The sequence below is a fragment of the Indicator indicator genome, chromosome 30, assembly GCF_027791375.1.
Source record: "Indicator indicator isolate 239-I01 chromosome 30, UM_Iind_1.1, whole genome shotgun sequence".
Classification (NCBI taxonomy): Eukaryota; Metazoa; Chordata; class Aves; order Piciformes; family Indicatoridae; genus Indicator; species Indicator indicator.
In genome coordinates this window covers 12,660,960-12,680,289 of record NC_072039.1, presented here as the reverse complement: position 1 = coordinate 12,680,289, position 19,330 = coordinate 12,660,960, and the positions used below count along the sequence as shown (strand labels likewise).

Here is a 19,330-nt window from a genome sequence, read left to right as displayed (position 1 = left end):
GTCTTCTTACTGCCCTCTTACATGGTGGCATCACTGGCACATCTTCACATGCACTGACACATCCTCTCCTGCCTCTGCACAGGGATGTTGGGACCTCAAGGACCAAGAGGACTTCCAGGAGAAACTGGGATCCCAGGTCCCCCAGGTCCTCCAGGGCCACCTGCCACCCCAAGCCTTCCTCTGACCTTCCAGCAAGGGGTTCTCTACTCACTGCAGCCCACAGCTGAAAAAGAAAGTAAGTTTGCTTCTTGGTTCCTCAGTGGTACATCAGCAGAATGGGCAGGCAGGGAGCAGCTCAGACCTTCCTCCCACCTCCCTGCCAGAGCTGTCCCTGGGGGCAGCTGGACAACCAAGGCTCCACTGTGTGGGTCTCCTAGAAGGACCTGCTCAGAATGAAACCTGTAAGGCTTGGAAGCCAAAGGGGTTCATCTCTGCTGCATTTCTCTCCCCATTGTCTCCTGTGATCCTGCTGAGCTCTGAGCTTCACCAGAGACCCTCTTAGCAGCTACTCATGGTGGAAGCTGCAAGGACACCAATTTCCCTCCTCAGAGCTATCATGAACCCAGAAAAGCAGGTGTGGGGAGCAACCACGAGTCCCCCAAACCCTCTTCTCACTGATGGTTTCAGTAGAGCTGTGACTTACTTCCTCATTTTCGCCTCTATCAGGAATATCCTCATCCTGGTCTGCATCAGCAGTGGCCAACAGGAGCAGGGCAGGGATTGTCCTCCTGTGCTGGGCACTGGTGAGGCCACAGCTTGAGTCCAGGGTCAGTTTTGTGTCCCTTACTCCAAGCAGGACACTGAGGAGCTGAAGCAGGTCTAGAGAAGGACAACAAAGCTGGGAAGGGTCTGGAGAACAGGGCTGGGGAGGAGCAGCTAAGAGAGCTGGGGGTGTTTAGTGTGGAGAAGAGGAGGCTGAGGGGAGACCTCATTGCTCCTACAGCTCCTGAGAGGAGGCTGGAGCCAGGTGGGGGTTGGGTTCTGCTCCCTAGTCACAGGTGATAGAAGGAGAAGAAATGGCCTGAAATTGTGCCAGGGGGAGGGTTAGGTGGGAGATGAGGAGAAATTTCTTTGCTGCAAGAGTGGTCAGGGATTGGCGCAGGCTGCCCAGGGCAGTGGTGGAGTCCCCATCCCTGGAGGGGTTCCAGAAAGGTGTGGCCATGGCAGCTGGGGACAGGGTTTGGTGGCCATGGTGGTTGGACTGGATGATATTGGAGGTCTCTTCCAACCCAAACAATTCTGTGATTCTATGATTTTGCCTGGCCTGGGTTGGTGGAAAGCTGGTCCTGTACAACCAACAAAACCTGGCCTTGGAAACTCTGGGTAGGTTTTATTTGAATTTATTTCTGTGCTCTGCATGGAGCCTATCTGAAAGCTATCAACACAGGATCCCAGCTGCTGACAGCAGAGGGAAGCAGATTCCTGCTCATGGGCATGTGGACCTGTGGAGATGTGAGAGAGCTCTATCAGCTCATTAGGAGTGGAGCAGGGTTTGATTCTGCCTGAAGATGATGGTTAATGCATCTGCCTGTGGTAATCACAACAAGTTCCTCTGGGCAATGTTTATCAGCAGGCAGAGGCCAAGAAATGGGGAGAGAAATCATTTCCCACAGCTTCCCTGTGCTGTGGTAAAGAAATTGGTCCCAGTTGTCTCCCTCCAGATCAGGTAGCAGAAAGAAATTACGACAGGATTGCTTCATTTCCATCCTGTCACAACAAATCAAAGCCTCTTGGCCCTTACAGTCCTTAGGTGTAGGGCAGAAGTTAAGCTGCTGCACCCCACTGCTGAGGCTTTGGCTGCCACTTGGAAATGAGTGGGTCAGGGGTGGTCTGGACTCAGCCCAGTGCCCTTCATCCTGCTCAGGCTGGAGAAATTTTTAGGTGAAAGAGCAAAAGATAGAAATGGTACTCTGTGAAGGGTTGTGTTTTGTTGCTGAGAGCCACACAGTCACAGAACCCCAGCATGGAGGGCTTGGAAGGAACCTCTGGAGCTCATCCAGTCCAACCCCCTGCTCAAGCAGGGCACCCACAGCAGCTTGCCCAGGATCAGTGTCCAGGTGGCTTTGGAAGCTCTCCACACAAGGACACTCCACAACCTCTCTGGGCAGCCTGCCCCAAGGCTCCAGCAACCTCAAAGCCAAGAGGTTTCTCCTGGGTTCCAGTCTGTGCCCACTGCCTCTTGTCCTATCCCTGGGCACCACTGAGCAGAGTCTGGCCCCAGCCTCTTGCCCCCCACAGCTCCTTTAGCTCTTGCTGAGCATTGCTCAGCTCCCCTCTGGGGCTGCTCTTCTGCAGGCTCTCAGCCCCAGGGCTCTCAGCCTTTGCTCCTCACAGAGCTGCTCCAGGCCCCTCAGCAGCTTTGCAGCCTCCCCTGCACTCCCTCCAGCACTTCTCTGTCTCTGCTGAACTGGGGAGCCCAGACCTGGACCCAGGACTCCAGATGTGACCTGACTAGGGCAGAACAGGGGGTGTGGAGAGCTTCCCTCAATGTGGTGCCCACACTCTTCCCCATGCACCCCAGGACCCCATTGGCCTTCTTGGCCACCAGGGCACATTGCTGCCTCCTGGGGATCTTGTTGTCCCCCAGCACTCCCAGCTCCTTCTCCTTGGAGCTTCCTTTTTCAACTCAGAGGCTTCAGTTTGCACAGGACTCATGAGAGCCCTTGCTTGGCAGCTGGAAGAGAGAGAACCCAATGCACAGCAGGCTCAGCAGTGTGGCCAGCATGTCCCTGGGGAAAGGGGAGGTAGAACAAAGATGGTCAAGGTGGCATCCCAGTGCGTGCTGCCATGCAGAGCCCTTCCTGAGGAAGAGAGGAAGAGAGCAGAGAAGTGAACAGAAAGCAGAAGAGGAAGGGAACAGCATTTGAGTTAGAAGACCTCAGTGATGGCTTTCAGTGCTGCTGAGACCTGTGTCTGAGCAGCTACCCTGAGCAGATGGCACTGCCTCACCCAGGGCCTCTCTGTACTGTCAGCTTTCCCCTCTGCAGGGTGTTTGTCCACCCTCCAGGTGCTCATACCTGCCCAGGTCAGGCTGCCTGTGCTCTTCCTCTTGGCTTGGTCAGGGTTTGGAAAGCTCCTGGAGCAAACTCTGCTCCCAGACCTTCTCCCATGATGCAGGCTTTGTCTGCCTTTGCTTTTGGTGCATCCAGAAGCACTGAAACAAGACACAGCTCTGTGCCCAGCAGAGCCTGGGGCAGCACAGGAGGTGGCTAGAAAGGGAAGAGTCCTGCTCCCATTTATTGCTCTAACTACTTTGTAGCTGCTCTGACAGCCTCCAGCCCCAGAGAGCCCCAGAGTGTCCCCTGTGTATGAGGAGAAGGGTTTGTAAGGAGGCAGGAGTCCTTCCTGCTGATATGGGAACATGGAGAGAGGCCCTTAGGAAATGTGAGGGTTGTGGTTTAATAATGCAGCCCCATTTCACAGAGTCACAGCATTGTTTGGGTTGGAAGAGGCCTCTGGGATCACTGAATCCAACCCTCAACCCAACCCCACCATGGCCACCAAACCCTGTCCCCAGCTGCCATGGCCACACCTTTCTGGAACACCTCCAGGGATGGGGACTCCACCACCTCCCTGGGCAGCCTGTGTCAATCCCTGACCACTCTTGCAGCAAAGAAACTTTTTCTCATCTCCAACCTAACCCTCCCCTGGCACAATTTCAGGCCATTTCCTTTCTTTCTATCACCTGATCCTAGGGAGCAGAGCCCAACCCCCACCTGGCTCCAGCCTCCTCTCAGGAGCTGTAGGAGCAATGAGGTCTCCTCTCAGCCTCCTCTTCTCCACACTAAACACCCCCAGCTCCCTCAGCTGCTGCTCCCCAGCCCTGTTCTCCAGACCCTTCCCCAGCTCTGTTGCCCTTCTCTGGCCCTGCTCCAGCTCCTCAGTGTCCTTCTTGGAGCAAGTGTCCCCAAACTGAACACACTTCATTCAGAGCTGAGCCTGGAGGGGCAGCTTGGGCTGAGTTGTGCCTGGGCAGGCAGCTGAGCACGGAGCCACTGCAGGTTTCCTGCATGCCCACACTTGTGTGCTGAAGGAGCCAGCCCGGGAGCTGCTGAGCTGAAGGACTGTTGAGCAGAGCTCTCTTCTGTCCCACACCTATGGAATCACCTTTCCTGAAGAACTCTAAGTCAGATGGCAGGATGGGTGGGTTTGTGGGAGCAGCTCTGGCATGGCACTGCTGTACCATTTAGCTGGAAATTTTCCTAACCCAAGTCCTTCTCCCTGGCTTGGCTCCAGCAGTAATTAAGTCCTGGTTGTTTGCAGCCCATCCTCTCCCCTCTGCCTTTGGTTTTGTTGACCACTTGTTCTTTAACCACAAAAGGCTCTGCAGTTGTTACTGCCTTCACTGCTGTTTGATGCTCATTTCCCAACCCCATCTTCCCCCCAAGCTATGATGGATTTTGACATGGTCAAATACAACTCAAATTAATTGGATTACACACTTCACTGGGGTACCTTTCCTTCTGAACATGAAAACAGCCTCAGCTGGTTTGTCTCAGGGCTGGGAAGAAGGGAAGATGGATGGGGTTGGAAACAAGAGTCCCAGAGATGCCTATTTGCTTTGGGGCTCTAGGCATGCAGTGCTGGTTCTCAGAGGGATGGTTCCTGTGCTGTGCTGCTGCCAGGAGGACACTGCAGAGAGAGGCTCTCATCCTTGGTACCCACAAAGACTTCACAGCTCTCCCTAGGAACTGCTTTTAAACAAGGAGCCTGAGGTCCTCTCTCTCTCACTGACATCACTCCAGAAGCTGAAAAGGCTTCCAAATGTGTCTGCCAACACTGCTGGGGATTGCACCTTCTGTCCTTCAGGCTGGACTCTGCAGAGCAAGCAAACCCCCTCCTGATCTTCCTGGTATCACCTGGGACTGGCATCAGTACAGCAGTGAGAGGTTTGCAGTCTCCTGCTGCAGAGGGTTCCCTTCAATATTGCTGTGATGGCTTAAAGAGATGAGTGACAGGAGACATGAGAGAGGCTGGGGTCATGGGCAGGAGGAGAGGGACAGCACTGCTGCATGGTGGCCTCCAGCCATGGAGAATGGACACTTCTCAGAGGGTTCCACCTCTCAGTGGCCGGGAGCCAGCATCTTCAACCAGGTGCAGTACAGCAGGAAACCTCTTGTGGGTCAGGACAGTAGCTGCAAGTCTTGGCAGCAGCAGGACATGGTGGCTCCCTTCCTTGGTTTGTCATCTTGTTCTGTCTTGGCTGGCCAGGGAAGTTATGCCCCTAGGCTTCCACAAGTATCAGCTGGTGTGGTGGATGCCCAGGGGGAAGATGCTGCCACACAGGTACCTGCAGGGGTGACTGCCAGGCTACAGTCCAGGGCCTCAGGGTTGTTGGCTATGGGTGTGGAGTTGCCACGAATCAGGGCTGGGGTTGTACATACAGTTGTGGGTTCCTTCTTCACTTGGCAGCTGATAAGATATTGGCTGAAGGATGAGGGCAGATGAAGAGAGCTGCTGGGTTGTGTTCAGAACAGGGGAGGGAGAGAGCTGTGTAAAAGCACAAACATCCCCACACTTCCTGCTGATGCCTTTCCCTTCCCTGCTCCACTCCTGTTTCCATCCATTTCCCAGAACTCAGTGGATCATATAATTCATAGAATGGCTTTAGTTGGAAGGGGTCTTAAAGATCTTCTAGTTCCATGGGCAGGGACACCTCTCACCAACCCAGGTTGCTCAAAGCCTCAGCCAGCCTGGGCTTACACACTTCCAGGGATGAGGTGTCCACAGCTTCTGTGGGCAACTTGTTCCAGGGCCTCACCACCCTCATAGTAAAAAACTTCATCCTAATATCCAATCTAGATCTGCTCTGCTCTAGTAGGGATCTAGTAAGGATCTGCTCAAGCCTGCCAGTCAAGCACCTGGAACAATCCTAAATGGCAAGAGTGTTCCCTGAGTATGTGGAGGGAGCAGAGCACAGCCTCTCTTGGGACTTTCCAGCCTCTCTCAGGATTTTCCAGCCTCTCTCAGGACTTTCCAGTCTCTCTTGGGACTTTCCAGCCTCTCTCAGGATTTTCCAGCCTCTCTCAGGACTTTCCAGCCTCTCTTTGGACTTTCCAGCCTCTCTCAGGATTTTCCAGCCTCTCTCAGGACTTTCCAGCCTCTCTTTGGACTTTCCAGCCTCTCTCAGGAGCTCCAATTCCTTGGCAGGAAGGAATTCCTGAGGGCATCAGGTGAGAGGAGCAGCTCTGCAGGTCTGGGGGATGCAGTCCCTGCCCTCAGAGAGCAAGGGGCAATTGCCCCAGGAGCCCAAACTTTACATCCTGAAGCTCTGCCTGCCCCTGGCCAGCACCAGGCACCAAAGGAGTCTGGAGAGGAGTCCTGCAGCTCAGCACTAACTGCTCTGCTCTCTAACACAGATGGAGAACCCCAGCTGGCCTCCACTGTCATTGACACCATCATGGCTGGCCTGCCAGGACCACGGGGAGCCCCAGGCCCTGTTGGGCCACCAGGTAAGAAACCTAACTGAGCTGCAAAGCTGTAGTGATGGGGAAGAGGGGCAGGAGGAGTTGCTGCTGGAGAGAGTGGGGTGGTGGATGTGATGCCTGCCTGGAAAGTGAGTGGTCCTCACTGGGAAGGGGATCCAGGAGGGGGAAGGCTGACAAGAAGTCACCAGGTCCTTATCTGTTGGTAGTGGTGGATTGTTCTACCTCTGGCAGGACACATCTTGTGGAGGGACTCATTACAGGCTGAGCTGTCCAGTGGACTCCTCCATGAGGGCAGAGATGTTCTGCTGCAATCCTCTCCTGTCACTGTAGAGCTCACTGAGCAGGCCCTTGCCAGCTGCTCTGTGGTGTGCACACAGATTGGGGTGGGTTGACATTCCCCCCAACATCAAATTGCCAGAGCAGCTCAGTGGAAAGCAAATGAAGTTCTGTTCACAAGCAGACTGCAATCTGGAAATAGGGAATGCAATGACTATGTACAAAATATGCAATGGTTACCTGTAGTTACCATTTATAACCAACACAGGAACCCTCCTGGACAAAACCAGGGGGTACTGAGAGCTTCCCCCTCCCTGCTCCCTTCCCCCACCCTGTACAAGGTAAAAGAGAGGGAGAAGAGCAGAGAGCAGCTTGTGTGTCCTTGGCCACAGGAAGACTGCAGCCAAGGCCAGCAACAGCTAAGAAAAGGCAGCAGCTGGTGTCTGCTAGAGGGAGGAAGCTGGAAAGAGCAAGAGTTGGTTTACACAACTGCCTTTATGTGGGTCATCAGACCAATAGGATTATTTGCACCTTATCATGGTTTTCCCTTTTACATCCCATGGTAATTTATTTATGTTCTACCACTTTCCTACTCAATCTGTGGAAAATTTTCCTAGGCACAGCCTAAAACTGCCAGACAGACTTTGGAGATGCTCTTCAGCAGCATAACTGAAATCAGGCTCTGGGATGAGCATTCAGGGGCAAGGCTTCTTTTACTTAGTGCTGCTGGGTGGCTTAAATGGTAGGAATCAGAGAATTGTCAGGGTGGGAAGGGACCTCAGGGATCATCCAGCTCCAACCCCCCTGCCATGGGCAGGGACACCTCACACCACAGCAGGTTGCTCACAGCCACCTCCAGCCTGGCTGCAAAAGCCTCCAGGGATGAGGCTTCCACCACCTCCCTGGGCAACCTGTGCCAGCCTCTCACCACCCTCCTGGGGAAGAATTTTTTCCTGACATCCAATCTGAATCTCCCCTGCTCTAGCTTGGATCCATTCCCCCCCAGTCCTATTACTCCCTGACAGCCTAAAAAGTCCCTCCCCAGCTTTCTTGGAGCCCCTTCAGATCCTGGAAGGCCACAAGAAGGTATCCTTGGAGCCTTCTCCTCTCCAGACTGCACAACCCCAACTCTCTCAGTCTGTCCCCAGAGCAGAGCAGCTCCAGCCCTCTGCTCATCCTCGTGGCCCTTCTCTGGACACCTTCCAGCCCCTCCAGATCCTTCCTGGAACAGAAGCTCCAGAACTACCCATTTCTAGTTCTGTATATCATATCTATATCCTGAGATACCTAGAGACCAGGTCTACAGAAGAAACTTTTTACACTCAAGATGGTGAGGCACTGACCCAAATTGCCCAGAGGGGTGGTAGATGCCTCAGCCCTGGAACCATTCCAGGACAGCACAACCTGCTCTGGTTGCTGATATCCCTGCTGACTGCAGCTGGGGGGAACGAGATGGTAGAAAAGTGTGGTCATGGCACCTGGGAACATGGTTTGATGGCCATGGTGGTGCTGGGTTCATGGTTGGACTGGATGACCTCAGAGGCCTTTTCCAACCCAAACAATTCTGTGATTCTGTGAATCTCTGATCTCTAAAGATCCCTTTCCAGCCAAATTATTCCATGATTCCATGAACATCAGCACTTCCCTGTGTGATCCCTGGGGAGGGACTTTTTAGGCTATCAGGCAGTGACAGGACTGGGGGGAATGGAATAAAGCTGGAAGTGGGGAGATTCAGACTGGACATGAGGAAGAAGTTCTTCCCCATGAGAGTGGTGAGAGCCTGGAATGGGTTGTGCAGGGAGGTGGTTGAGGCTCCATCCCTGGAGGTGTTTAAGGCCAGGCTGGATGAGGCTCTGGCCAGCCTGCTGTAGTGTGAGGTGTCCCTGCCCATGGCAGGGGGTTGGAACTGGCTGATCCTTGTGGTGCCTTCCAACCCTGACTGATTCTATGATTCTATGATTCTATGATGCATGTTGAGGAGGGAACTCCCATTTCCTGCAGGGAAGGCTTTTCCTTTCATCATGAGGCCTTTTCATTTCTCCTTCAGTTCCTTTATCCTATGACTGAAGCATTTGTGTGGTGCATTGACAGAGGCTGATCCAGCTCCACTTTGTGTGCAATGTCCACATTGCTACCTCTCAAGGGCTATGACAACCAGAGCAGAGAGGAGCATTGATGAGTTCAGACCAAGCAGATATTCTGCCTCCCACCTGTAGGAGGAATTTAACAGCTACTGGTGAGGTAGAATTATTTTTCCCAAAGGAATTAATCTGTTAAGTGACTGTGGAAAGCCAGTGGTGAACTCAAAACCACAGAACAGCCTGGAGTGGAAAAGACCTTTAAGACCCCTAGGTGGGGGTTGGTCTCTTCTCCCTTGGATCAGGTGATAGGATGAGAGGCAATGGCCTGAAATTGTGCCAGGGGAGGGTTAGGTTGGAGGTGAGCAAAATTTCTTTGCTGCAGGAGTGGTCAGGGATTGGCACAGGCTGCCCAGGGAGGTGGTGGAGTCCCCATCCCTGGAGTGTTCAGAACCCTGTGGCCATGGCACTTGGGGACAGGGTTTGGTGGCCATGGTGGGGTTGGGTTGAAGGTTGGGCTGGATGACCTCAGAGGCCTTTTCCAACCCAGATAATTCTATAGCTCTGTGATCATGGGGTCCAATCATCAGCATAACACTGATAAGCCCTTGACTAAACCTAAGCACCACATCTACACAACTTTCAAATACCTCCAGGGTTGGGGACTCCACCACCTCCCTGCTCAACCTCTTCCAGTCCCTGACCACCCTTTCAGTGAAGAAATTCTTCCTAATATCCAACCTAAATTCTCTTTAGTGCAACTTGAGGCCATTTCCTCTTCTTCTATCATTTGTTACTCGGTTGAACTCGTCCTGGATGAAGACTCTGCTCTGGTACTGACCTTCAAGGAATTCATTGCCACTGAAGTGAGCAAAGAACAAGAGAGAGCTTTGCTTTGCCACAGTCAGCCTCTCTTGCTGGCTGAGTCTGAACTCCATCTGCTTTGTTTTCATCCCCCACTTTCTGACCACGCTAGAGAGGTCTGCAGCAGGCTTGTGGACATCCCTTGCCACCTCTAAGGCTGTGCTTCAGAAAGAGCAGCAGTAGTGCTGTGCTCTGAGTGACCAAAGTTGTCATGTTAAACAAATGCAGCACGTCCCTGGTGTCCTTCCTGCCTGATTCCAGCCTTTGTTCCTCCCTGAGCTCCAACACCTCCCCTGGGGCACAGGGCCATGGTGGATCAGGGTGTGGGTGGCCAGCACTGCAGCCAGGGATGGAGCCCTTCTGGTGTAGCTCTGTGGCAAACAGCCAGCTCTTAACCAGTGAGCACTGAAGCAGAGAATCCCAGAATGGGTTGGGTTGGAAGGGACCTCCAAAGCTCATCCAGTCCAACCCCCTCTGCGGTCAGCAGGGACATCCTCCACTAGAGCAGCTTGCTCAGAGCCTCACCTTGAATATCTCCAGGGTTGGGGCCTCAGCCACCTCCTTGGGCAACCTGTTGCAGTGTTCCACTACCCTCCTGGTACAGAGCTTGTCCCTGAAGAAGGAGGAAGGGAAGTGCATGCATGTGGGGTTCAGGCTTCTGCCTTCTGTATCTCCTTACAACTGTCTCTAATGTTGATTCCCAACAGGGCCACCAGGTGCATCAGGACCCAAAGGGCCACCAGGACCTGTTGGAGCCCCAGGATCACAGGTGAATGCTTGAATGCTTTGAGGAGTTGGGGGTTGGGTGTGAGACACCTTCTTGCTGCAGAGAGAGTGCTTCATAAAGCTTGGATCTGATGCTTTGTTCCCTGTGAAAATTTGGTGATTTGAATCACCTTTTTTTTCCCCTTTCATTGTTAACTGTGCTGAGAGATTGAAGTGGTTGCACCCTGCAGCTTTTACCCTTAATCAGAACACATCTTGCTGTTGCTGTGTCAAAACATTCCCCTGTGGCCTGAGTTGTTGCCAAGGATTTGACACAGGCTTTGCTGAGACAGGGACAGAAACCCCACTGCCTTTCCTCTGCAACACACAGAAAGATCCAACAGGCATCACTGGGAATTCACCAAACCACCCAAGGGAATGTCTTCAGCCTGGCTTTTGAGGAGCAGCTCTTCCCAGGCATGGCAAACAGCACAGATCCCCACCAGCTTGGGTACCTGGTGATAGAAAAGGTGTGAGGGAGAGGTGATCATGGAGGGCGATCAGCTCCCTCACTTCGCTGGCAAGGACTCACATGGGTGGAAGAAGCTGTGGAGTGGAAAGAAGGGAGCTGCCAAAGTGCTCCAAATTGTGGCTGACTGACCAAGAGCTAAGAGACTCCAGTTTGGGGAAAAATACTACTTCATGTGGAGGTTAAGCAAATATTTCAAATGAGTCTACTGTGACTAGAAAGATAAAAGTGACTGAAGAGGACAGAGAGGAAGCTTCATACATTCATGGAATGGGTTTGGGTGGAAGAGAGACCTTAAAGCTCATCCAGTTCCAATCCCCTGCCATGGGCAGGGACACCTCCCACCAGCACAGCTTGCTCAAGGCCTCATCCAGCCTGGCCCTGAACACCTCCAGGCAGGAGGCATCCACAGCCTCCCTGGGCAACCTGTGCCAGTCTCTCCCCACCCTCACTCTCAAGAATTTCTTCCTCCTCTCCAGTCTCAGTCTCCCCTCTACCAGCTCAAAGCCATTGTCCCTTATCCTGGCACTCCCAGCCCTTATCAAAAGTCCCCCTCCAGCTCACCTGTAGCCCTTCAGGTACTGGAAGGCTGCTCTGAAGTGTCCCTGGTTAAGTAGCTCAGCAGAGGGATTTATCTTACATCCTGAGAAGAAGAGGTTTGGCATTGCTCAAAATTAGAGAAAGGAGATGAGGTTGAAGAAGCAGTGGGCAGCAGTTTGCCAGTGTGGCAGAATCGTTTCAGTTGGTGAATGCTCTGGAGGAGGAGAAACTCCAGAGAGAGCTGAACGTGGCAGAAGGTCTGGCAGCTGCAGCTGGAGGTGATTAGGTGGCACGGGACTCCCAAGGCACAGCCAGGCTCTGTGCTGCTGCAGCCTGGCTCTGCCCATGCAGCACACAGCAGAAGTCTGTTTGGTTTGATGCTGAGAGGTTTGTGAAATTTGGTGTTCCTGAGCATCCCCATCCCAGCACACAGCCAAAGGCACTGCTGGGAGCTGTCCAGATCAAAGGATGCTTCTGGACACTTCAGCTTTGTTCATGCAGCATGACTGCCATGGACCCAGTACTGCTTGGTGCTCCACCTTGTTTGGCAGCCCCAATTAACCTCCTAAATCACACCTGAGTCTCTGAACCTCCTGTGGGCTCAGGGGAGACATAGCTAAGCTGCAGCCAGCAATTTGCTCCTGTGGCCAAGAAGGCAAATGGTGTCCTGGGGTGCATGAAAAAGAGTGCAGCCAGCAGGGAAGTTCTCCCCCCCTACTCTGCCCCAGGGAGGCCACAGCTGGAGTCCTGGGCCCAGTTCTGGGCTTCCCAGTTCAGGAGAGAAAGGCAACTTCTGGAGGCAGTCCAAGGGAGGCTGCTGAGGGGCCTGGATCATCTCTGTGAGGAGCAAAGGCTGAGAGCCCTGGGGCTGAGAGCCTGCAGAAGAGCAGCCCCAGAGGGGAGCTGAGCAATGCTCAGCAAGAGCTAAAGGAGCTGTGGGGGGCAAGAGGCTGGGGCCAGACTCTGCTCAGTGGTGCCCAGGAACAGCACAAGGGGCAGCAAGGGGCACAAAGTGGAAGCCAGGAGGTTGCATGTGAAGAGGAGGAGAAAGTTGTTTGTTGTGAGGGTGCTGGAGGCCTGGAGCAGGCTGCCCAGAGAGGTTGTGGAGTGTCCTTGTGTGGAGAGCTTCCAACCCCCCCTGGGCATTGTGCTCCTGGGCAAGCTGCTGTGGGTGCCCTGCTTGAGCAGGGGTTGGGCTGGATGATCTCCAGGGGCTCTTTCCAACCCACACTATGGGATTCTGGGATTCTGTAGAGGTGAGGTCACTGTGTGGCCTGGTGGTGAGCTGATACAGTTGAGTGCTGGCAAGGACCAACATGTTAAGGGTGAGCATTTCTGCCTCCCAACTGGAACTGGGAGAGTGCTACTTTAATCACTCATGCCCAGTTCCTTGGGGCACTTAAGACAATGCTGAGGCTCCTCACAGTGGTGCCTCAGAGTCCATTTCCCTGGGCACTGAGATGAAGGCTTCTGGGGGCTGTTGGCTTACATCATAGAGTCACAGGCTCATAGAATCAGGGAATGGTCTGGGTTGGAAGGCACCTCCAAAGGTCATCCAGCCCAACCCCCTCTGCAGCCAGCAGGGACATCCTCAGCCAGATCAGGTTTCCCAGAGCAGTCAGCAGTGGGGTGGAGCAGAGTAGAAGTCTCGTTTGCTGCAGTCTCCAAGGCAATGACCCAAGTTGTTTGAGGTGGAAAACACTCTCCTGGGGAGCTGCCTCAGTGGACATAAACAAACCAGACTGTTCTCTCCCTGTCTGGTTTCTAGCTGGGGCTGTGCTGGGTGGGTGAGTGAGGAATTTGGATTGATTTCTGCAGAGCAGTTCAATTAGTGGCAATCTGGAGCCCATGGCCTTCTTCTCCCTTGGTGACCACTGCATGGATTTACTCAACCCAGGGAGCAGAATGATTAGCAGAGATTGGGCTTCATGTGAACATTGTTTATGAGGGTGAGTGAATAGCTTCCAAATCCTTTCCACTGCACAATCCAATTAGTTTTCAGGTATGTGCTTGGCCGTGCCACCCACTGAGGCAGCTGTGAAGAGGGGGAAGGCATTGAGAGGTCTTGAAGCTAACCATAGGAGCTGGGTGTTCATTTCTGCTTGAGAGCAAGAACCACCCTGCCACACTCACCCCTCCAAGTGCTGCTTCAGCAGCCTGCAGTGCATTACAAGACCCAAGCAGGGGGACATTGAGAGGTGTCCCTGCACATGGAAGGGAGGTTGGAGCAGATGGTCTCCAAGGTCCCTTCCAACCTAGGCCATTCTCTGATTCTATGAAACATAAGCAAATTGAGAATGCAGGCTCTGTCCTGGGCTCCTGCAGCCCAGCAGGCAGCTGTGTGCTGCAAGAGCAGTGTGGGAGCAGGACAGGAGAGGGGGTTCTGCCCCTTGGCTCTGCTCTGCTGAGACCTCACCTCCAGTAGTGTCTCCAGTTCTGGGGTCCCCAGCAGGAGAAGGACACAGAGCTGTGGAGTGAGGCCAGAGAAGGCCATGAGGATTCTCTGGACTCACTCCAGCAGCTGAGAGGCCAGGCTGAGGGAGCTGGGGATGTTCAGCCTGGAGAAGAGAAGACTCCAGGGGGAGCTTAAAGATGCCTGCCAATAGCTGAAGGGATCCTGCAGGAAGGCTGCAGAGAGACTTTTCCTGAGGGTGTCTAGGGACAAGACAAGGGAGAGTGGTTTGAAGCTGAGGGAGAGCAGGGTTAGAGTGGAGCTGAGGAAGAAGTTCTTCAATAGGAGGGTGGTGAGACTCTGGCACAGGCTGCCCAGGGAGGCTGTGGCTGCCTCCTGCCTGGAGGTGTTCAAGGCCAGGCTGGATGAGGCCCTGAGCAGCTGAGTCTAGTTGAGAGGTGTCCCTGCCCATGGCAGGAGGTTGGAGTAGATGATCTCTGTGGTCCCTTCCAACCTGAGCCATTCTCACATCCTATGATATGCACAACTGTAGGTCTCAGGATATCTGCAGAGCTACCATGGTTGTGGCTTGAGGGTAAAAGAGAATGCAGCTCAGCAGCTCAAGGGGTGCATGAGGTTTGCAGGATCAGTGTGAGCAGTATTTTCCACACCTGCAGCTATTCACTGCAGCAACACAAAGGGTGCACAGTAGAAATTAATTCCTTCTTGTTTTTCATCTCTTCCAGGGCTTGCCAGGCCCTCCAGGACAACCTGGACCAAAAGGCTCCAAAGGAGACCGAGGAGAGAGAGTAAGGTTCAAATACACAGAGACACTCCCAGCAAAGCCTGGGCTGATGCCTCAGGAGTTGTGTGCAGCTGTTAAACTCTGTGGAACTACAGCTGGGAACAATTTTAGATGCTGACTTTGTAGGTCTTCTGCAAGAGCCAAGTTGATGGATGGCTGTAGAGCTCAAGGGTTGAGTTGCTTGCAGAGTCTGATGTTCCCTCAAGAGATGCAGGTAGCAATTGCAGGCTTGTGGAGACCAACATTCTTCTGCCAGCTGAAGCTCTTTGGTGTGGAACATTTTGGGTGGGCTCACTGAAGTCTTGTTTCTGTGGCACTGAGGCAGTAAAAGCTCATCAGGCTTTTCCTGAACCAAAGTCACTCCCCAGGTCAAATGATGTTGTTGCTATGCTCATGTGCTGCACCTCTGCTCCTGAGGGGTTGTCAGGTGGGAGGAACTAACCTCAGATGGGAGAGCTGCTGGGATGCTACTTCCAAACTGGTGAAGTTTAGAAGACAGCAGAGGACAATGCAGCAAGGATGTCAGTGTGTGATTGCCAGCCCAGCAGTCAAGCAGCAGGAAGGGTTTCAGAGCTCCATTTGGGCCTTCAGCTCCCTCTGGCCAGCTGACCCTCCCACAGGCCATGGTCCTTGAAATCTCCCCTGAGACACTTTAGGAGGACAAAATGTTTTGGGAATGCAGGATGTGGTGGAAGATCACTCAGCAATTAGATCTGCAAACTGAAGAGGTGGGCACAGGTGGAGTGTGGACCATTGCTAAAAGACCCTAGTGTGGAGCAGGATCAAAAGGAAGATCACAGGATCACAAGATAAAGAGAAAAATGTTGCCTGGCACCTTTAAGTAATGGCCATCTGCAGTGGGGGCTGCACTGGCACAGCCTTATCCACAGGAAGCAATTCCCTTCTCTTCCAGGGGCCACTGTTGTTGTCAGACAGAAGGAGGTGAACGTGGAGGTCACCACCTGTCAATGGGTGACTATGTCTATGACATGCCTCCCCCATGGGGCAGCACCTCCTCCCCTGCACTTCTGCTCACTCTTCCAACCCAACAGGCAGAGGGGTGTCTGACAGAGACAAGAGAGACAAAGGAAAGCTGATAAACTCCAACCTGCTGCCTGCTCAGATTCATGAAATTAACCCCTCTGCTGTGAGGCCAGGCTAAGAGAGTTGGAGTTCAGCCTGGAGAAGAGGAGGCTCCAGGGAGACCTTCTGGTGGCCTCTCAGTGCTGAAAGGGGAGATCAGAAAGCTGGGGACAGACTTTTTCTCAGGGCCTGTTGTGACAGGCCAAGGGGTGAGGTTGTGGAGTCTCCTTGTGTGGAGAGCTTCCAACCCCCCCTGGGCATTGTGCTCCTGGGTGAGCTGCTGTGGGTGCCCTGCTGGAGCAGGGGGCTGGGCTGGGTGAGCTCCAGAGGTCCTTTCCAACCTCACTGTGCTTGGATCCTGTAAATATATAGCTCTTCCACCAATGGATTTCTAAAGCTGCTTTCAAGTGTTGCCTCCACTTCCCAAGCTCCTGCTCTCCCATGAAGCAATCTGTAGCTGTTCTGCTGCTCAGGGAGTCTGCCCTGCCCCAGTGGGATTCAGGGTGGGAAACCTACACTGCAGAAAGAGAGAGAAGATGCTCAGCTTGATGGCTTCTCATTCTGCCCCCAACCAGCACCTACCATTTAGAAGTACCAAAAAAATCCCCACTGAGAACAACATGAACATGAGGAAAGCAGGAAAAAAAACCCCAAAGCATCCAAAGTATTGGGGGTGTGCTTTGCTCAGCAGCTGTTGGAGTTAACTCAGGTGTGTGTGGAGCAGGACCAGAACAAATCAGAGCCTTGGGAGTGCTGGGCTCTGCTTGCTCTCTGGGGAAGCATCAGCTCATCAGGTTTGACTGGAGAGAAGGATGCAACCTGCAGCCCAAGTCCTTCCTGGTGCAATGCAGCTGCCTGCTGCCAAGCTCAGAGCCTTGCTGGTTGTCAGAGGGTGCTGAGCTGAGTGAGTCACTCTGAATGGAACCAAACTGCTCCAAGTGTGATGTGGTTTGGAGGTGACACTTGACAGAAAGCCATGGTCCCTTTTGCTGTCTCCAAGTGACACTGTCAGGGGAGAGGAAGGGCTTTTTCCACATTATCCCAGGGGTGAGGCTTTTCATTAACCATCCTATAACCAGCAGTGAAATCTCTGCTGTGTTCTTGTCAAATGCAAAATGATCTCCTACTGACTCTGCCTTTATTTCCCACAGGGGCAAGCAGGGCTGCCTGGAGAGAGGGGCATTAAGGGATCTCCTGTAAGTGATGGACTTGTGGGTGTCTGCAAGGCTCACATGGGTTTGGTGCCTCCCTGGCACCTCAAATATGCCCTGGCTGGGCTGCAGCTGGTTCAGGCAGCTCAGCAGGGGCACCACTGCTCCAGCCTAGACTTCTGTCCTCTGGGCAACCTCACCCTAACTTATTCCTCTACAAATGGCCTTCCTGCATGTGGAGCATGGTGCTGGAGTGCCATGATCAAGAAGGTGCCATGGCAAGAGTGGAGATGAACTTTGCTTGCAGATCCCCTCCAGCCACACCTTGGCAGCCAGAAGCTCCCTCCCTGCCCCATGAGGTTCTTGGCCCTACCAGGGCCCAAAGCTGCTTTCAACCTCCTCTTGCACCTTGAGGTCTGCCAAGTTGAGCTGGGAACCATTTTATGAGATGCAAAGATGTCTCCAAATGGTTTCTTGGCAGTGCACACAGAGATGCCAGCACTGGCACACGTGGCTGGGGTGCAGACAAAGCAGTGGAGATGAGGGCTGGGTGAAAGTGAGCTGCTGGAGCAAGTTAGGGGCTTTTGGCTTGCAGCATCCAGAGAGGTCCAAGGTCCTCTGGGAGGTTTCTCTTCTCTTCCTTAATTCCACATTAAGTGTTCCACATTAGTTCAACATTCTGTAGGCTTCACACACTCTCTTCTTCAGTCCTTCCTCCCATACCCACCCTTGCTTTGAAGATATCTCAGGGATGTCCAACAAGTTTTAAGGCATTTCCATTCCATCCTCTTCACCACTTTGGTTTGTGTTTAGCTTGTGGTTTGATCTCTCCATGTCATCTGCTCATGCGTGAACGTCCTGGCCAGGGGGGAACACCAGGCCAGTGTGCACAGCACAGAAGGTGCTTTGTTCAAGAAAAGCTTAATGAGTATCCTCAGGGGCAGAAGGTGGTGTGACTAATTAATGAGAGCAGAATGGAGGATTTCATGTTCTGAATCAAAGCTGAGCATGTGCAGGTTTGGAGGAGGGGAGCAGTGTTTTAACCACAGTGTGAAATCAAAGCATTGCTTGTTGAGATCTCCATGAGATCTCTACAGCCATGGTGTGAGTCCAGGGCATGGCAGCCAGCCCCTCCTGCAGCTTGGCCACTCCTGGATGAGCTCCTCAGGGTTAGAAATGGTGATGACCTCCTGGGAGGGTGGTAGGAGCAAGGACAATGCTCACAAGAGCACTTTGGCTCTTGGTGTGAAGTGCCAGAGAAGCAGTTTGCTTTCTGCTGCTGAAATGCTTCTGCCTTTGATTTGTTCCTTTGGAAGGAAGGGATGCAAGAGATCTGGGACAAGGTCCTGAGTCACATGGAAACAAATGTCTCTTTCTTGTCTGTTTCAGGGTGAACCAGGCAAGAAGGGTGAGGAAGGTGACAAAGGTGCTGATGTAAGCATGTTGGTTTACTTTCCTTTTTGTCTCCTTACTCTGCTTCAACCACACTCCCTGTGGCAGGCTGCTTGGAGCAGGACCTGGGTCCTGTCCCCAGTCACAGCTGCAGAGCAAGGGCTGATCTGAGCCTTGGGTTTGGTCTCAACACATGCTGGCAGTCCTGGTCTTTGAGGTTGAGCTTGGCCACATTGCCAGCTGCCCTTCTCACCATGCTCTGAACACTCCCTCAGGCTCCAGGGCTTGTTCTTCCCACATGGAGCTGCTGCACGGTGGAGAATTGCTCCCCCACTGTCCCTCCCACATGGTCAGAGACAGACTCTCAGAAGAGATCAAACTGTATGTGTGGAGAGTTGGAGTTAGAATCAGAGAATGGGCTGGCTTGGAAGGAACCTTGAAGATCATCACATTCCAACCCCCCTGCCACAGACAGTTCCACCTGCTCTAAGTCCTAACCTTGAACCCTTCCAGGCATGGGACACCTGCAGCCTCTCTAGCAACCTGGCCCACAGCCTCACCACCCTCACAGTGAAGAATTTCTTCCTCAGATATCTGCACTCCCATTCTAAAGCACTTCCCAGTATAGGAAGGCACAGGAAGTTCCATGGAAACAGGAGGAGGAATTATTTCCCTGTGTGGGTGACAGAGTCCTGGAGCAGGCTGCCCAGGGGGGCTGTGGAGTCTCCCTCTCTGGAGATATTCAAGAGCTGCCTGGATGTGTTCCTGTGTGACCTGCTCTGGGTGACCCTGCTCTGGCAGGGGGGTTGGGCTGGGTGATGTCTTGAGGTCCCTTCCAGCCCCTGACATTCTGTCATCCTGTGATCTGTCTGTCCCTTCAAGCCTCTACCTAAGGCAATGGGGACACCAAACTACAGGCTGAGTATGCATGAAAGTGTGTGGACAGGCTTTGGGCAGCATGTGGCCCAGCTAGGAGCTCAGCAGAGGCAGCATGAAGCCCATCAAGATGGGCTTGCATCCCTCTGCTCCAGTTTACTAGGGAGCAACAAGCTGATGCTGGCCACACAGCCCAGCTCCCTGCTACACC

General features: G+C 53.2%; 1 protein-coding gene across 1 annotated transcript in view; it reads left to right on the top strand.

Moving 5' to 3' along the window:
* Window positions 1–19,330, top strand: part of COL26A1 (collagen type XXVI alpha 1 chain) — a 252,016-nt gene that overhangs the window by 225,439 nt on the left and 7,247 nt on the right. Inside the window, exons 9-14 of the mRNA XM_054394356.1 lie at window positions 83–235; window positions 6,360–6,452; window positions 10,354–10,415; window positions 14,559–14,621; window positions 16,852–16,896; window positions 18,241–18,285. Coding sequence (XP_054250331.1) covers window positions 83–235; window positions 6,360–6,452; window positions 10,354–10,415; window positions 14,559–14,621; window positions 16,852–16,896; window positions 18,241–18,285 — 461 coding nt within the window. The remainder of the gene's footprint in view (window positions 1–82; window positions 236–6,359; window positions 6,453–10,353; window positions 10,416–14,558; window positions 14,622–16,851; window positions 16,897–18,240; window positions 18,286–19,330) is intronic.